This window comes from Merops nubicus, unplaced genomic scaffold (assembly GCF_000691845.1).
Source record: "Merops nubicus isolate BGI_N331 unplaced genomic scaffold, ASM69184v1 scaffold25492, whole genome shotgun sequence".
In the NCBI taxonomy this organism is placed as follows: Eukaryota; Metazoa; Chordata; class Aves; order Coraciiformes; family Meropidae; genus Merops; species Merops nubicus.
This window is the reverse complement of record NW_008594667.1, coordinates 4,797-8,166: the sequence shown is the minus strand read 5'-3', so window position 1 is coordinate 8,166 and position 3,370 is coordinate 4,797. Positions and strand designations below refer to the sequence as shown.

General features: G+C 57.1%; 1 protein-coding gene across 1 annotated transcript in view; it reads left to right on the top strand.

The window, feature by feature from the left end:
* Positions 1–2,016: 2,016 nt before the first annotated feature.
* The window catches only part of LOC103768693 (endothelin B receptor-like), a gene marked incomplete at both ends in the record, with an annotated part of 5,412 nt that continues 4,058 nt past the window's right edge, over positions 2,017–3,370 (top strand). The window contains one exon of the mRNA XM_008935848.1: positions 2,017–2,538. Within this exon, the coding sequence (XP_008934096.1) occupies positions 2,017–2,538 (522 nt within the window). The remainder of the gene's footprint in view (positions 2,539–3,370) is intronic.

The following is a 3,370-nucleotide window of genomic DNA, read 5'->3' as shown; positions in this document are numbered from 1 at the left end:
CCTGCTGCCTTCGAGCACGGGCTGAGGACAGACCCCCATGGGTCGTTTCCCTGCCACCAAGTGGAGACTCTTCTCTGAAAGCTCGTTCAAACTGCTCCTTTCTTTCAGGCAGAGGCAGGCAGGGAACTTCACAGAGCCTGCTCTGGCTCACAGAACGGGGTTTATCTGCAAGATGGAGTTTGCAGAGCTGCCTGAGTCCAGGCAGATGAAAGGCAGAGAGACCAGACCAGCTCGCTAAGCACTGGGCATCAATATTTTAGCAGAGAGAAGCTCACAGCAAGCTGAGAGTTGGTGGGATCTTTAACTTTCCTGTGGTGAAACCATCTCCAAAGCACCTTTGCAAGGATTCAAACTCGAGAAGAAACACGGAATCGTTCTGGGTGGAAGAGACCTTCAAGGTCACCCGAGTCCAACAGCTGTAAAATGGGGTGGGTTTCACAGGACTGAAAACTTCCCTCTCCACCTCGTGGGGTCTCAGCCCAGATCGAAGGGGGGTGGTTGTTTTATTGCCTATATTTGTCATGTAACTGGGAATAAATCTTGGACTTCCTCCTGTCACTGCTTGTTTACAGCTTAAAGGGACGAAGGACCTGGGCGAAGGGCTCAGGAGGGTCAGGAAGGACTAACCCTGCTTCAGATTTTCTGGCAAGAGCAGTGGGGTGAAAGGGAGAAAAGGGTGGGTCTGGCTGGGCTGGGGTGTTGGGCAAGAGTCCAACTTCATGCTGATCCTCCTTGGAGTCTCCCAAACATTCAGAAGGACTCAAACACCTCTGCAGAGCCTGGCCTGGGCCTGTGGCAGATGAGGAATGTGCAGCTCTACCTAGAGATGATGGTGGAACCTGGTAGGACTCGTGGTTGGCTTGGCCATGCCTTCCAAGAGGATCAGCATGTTCTGGACCACCATAGCTGGTGCTGGGCAGGGGGAACCACGCTACAACCCAGGAGGACGTTGGCTGGATGGTCCCTGGGAGCAGATCCCTGGGGTACAGCTGGGGTGGGCTCAGATGCTGGTGGAGTCAGAGTGGAGACTGAAGTCCTGTCTCCAGTCCCAGGCAGGCAGCCTGATCCCTGCCCAGTCGGCTCCTCTGGAGCCCCAGCTGACTCCTGCTCCTTGTCTAGGCACAGGGATTTTCCCTCCCTTCAAAGATGGGAAGTTTCATAGTCTGAGGAATGTGTTCTGCACCCATTCTCAGCAGGAGACCCAAGATCTGTCCCTGCCTGTGTCACAGATTCCTGTGCCACAAATTCCCATCATGGAAGGGTTTGGGTTGGAAGGGACCTTAAAGATCATCCAGTTCCAACCCCCTGCCATGGGCAAGGACACCTCCCACTGGACCAGGCTGCCCAGAGCCTCCTCCAGCCTGGCCTTGGACATATCCAGTGTTGGGGCAACTCCAGCCTCCCTGGGCAACCCACACCAGGGTCTCACCACCCTCAGAGAGAAGAACTTCTTCCTAATTTCTGATCTAAACCTCCCCTCTTCCAGTTTGAACCGATTACCACCCACCCCACCACGACAAACCCTTGAAGAAAGTTCCTTGAAGCCAAATTTTCTTCTAGGTCCCTTTCAGATACAAGAAATCTGCAACAAGGTCTCCCCAGAGTCTTCTCCAGGCTGAGAAAGACCCAGACAGGGCAGGATCACACCAGGCCAGTGCTCCAGCACTTGGTTGTGGGGCAGCAGCTTTGCTGGTCCTGCCAAGGCACCGCCTGAGAGCTGCAAGGCAGAACTCACTCTGCTGATGTTTAGGGGTATGGCTCCAGCCCTGGTGACCTCAGTGGCTGGGGCATGAGGGACTCTTGGGCTTGCTTGTGGCTCGTTCAAGTGGCACGTTGCACTCCAGCAGTGAAGGCACCCTCAGGGATCAGCTGCCTCAACCAGATGGGATCCAGTCGGGCACAACTGCTGCTCCTTGCCACGATGACTTTCCTCCAGCACCTCCCTTCACTCAGCCTCACCTCGTTCCTCCTTCCTCTGCTACCCAAGTGCTGCCTTGTCCCTTTCTCCACCTGCAGATCCAGCCGAGGCCCAAGCAAGGACATCCCATGGGCACCACGAGTTCTCCTGCAGCCCCCCTGTGGTCCTGGGTGGTGAGAAGCCCAGCGCCCACCACTCTCGCCATCCTCCTGACCTGCCTCTTCCCCGGGGGGCAGAGCCAGACCCCCGGGGCTCTCCAGGAGAGCACAGTCCCCTTGGAGGTGCTGGGGCAGGGGCAACCTCACAGCCTGCTGCAGCCCAGCCTGCTCCAGGACACCCAGCTCTCCAACCACTCCGAGACCCTCCCCGGGAGCTCCAGCTCGGAGCCTCCCCTGCTGCCCCTCTGCGTCAAGCCTGCGGACATCAGACACATCTTCAAGTACATCAACACCATCGTCTCCTGCACCATATTCATCGTGGGGATCATTGGGAACTCCACCCTGCTGAGGATCATTTACAAGAACAAGTGCATGAGGAACGGGCCCAACGTCCTCATCGCCAGCCTGGCGCTCGGGGACCTCCTCTACATCCTCATCGCTCTGCCCATCAACGTCTACAAGGTAGGATCTCTGCAGCACGGGTGCTGGGGGGGCTGTGCCCTCTCTCCTCTTCCTCACCAGCCCCCGAGGAGAGGGCGAGGGCGTCTCTGCTCCCCAGAGGAGGAGAGAAAGAGAGAGACGAGGCTCCCAGCACGTTCCCGGAGGAGCGGAGGTGTTCTCGGCTCCAGCTGTGTTGTGTGCACGCTCCCCCCCAGCCCACGACCTTCCAGAGCTTTCAAATCTCATCTGAAATCACACGAAAAGAATCAGCTGCAGTCAGTCTCCCCAGGGTACAACCCCAGGTTGATTTCAGCTGAGCAAACAAAAAAAAAACCCAGGCTTGTTCCATGCCCTGGGGACCCTTCTCCTGGCACAGCCCATTCAGCAGCCTCAAGGAAAGAGTTTTTATACAAGCCAAAGGTGAGACTCACCCGGGGACAAGGACAAGGGCTGTGTTATAAACCAGGGGCTGCCTTCAGAGACGCTGCCTCCTGGGCTGGAGAGGCACAAAAAATGTGCTCAGGAGACCCTGAGCTCTGCCTTGGGCCAGGGAGGGTTGGGAGAGGGCAGGCAGCAGAGCTGAGAGCCCAGCCGAGAGCAGAGGGCATGTCGTGACATCTGTGAGGGGTGTCGTGACATCTGTGAGGGGTGTCGTGACATCTGTGAGGGGTGTCTGGGCTATCACAGCTGGCCTGAGCAGCCCGTGCTCTGCTTGAGCCACCTTTTGGTGGGCTGGAGCCAGAGGTTTCTGTGAAGGGGTTGCTGGAGGGGGAAGGATTTGTTTGTCAAAAGGAAGGTTTAGCCTAAAAAGTGGCACTCGAGTGTCAGCGGAGTCCTGGATCGGGCAGGGGGG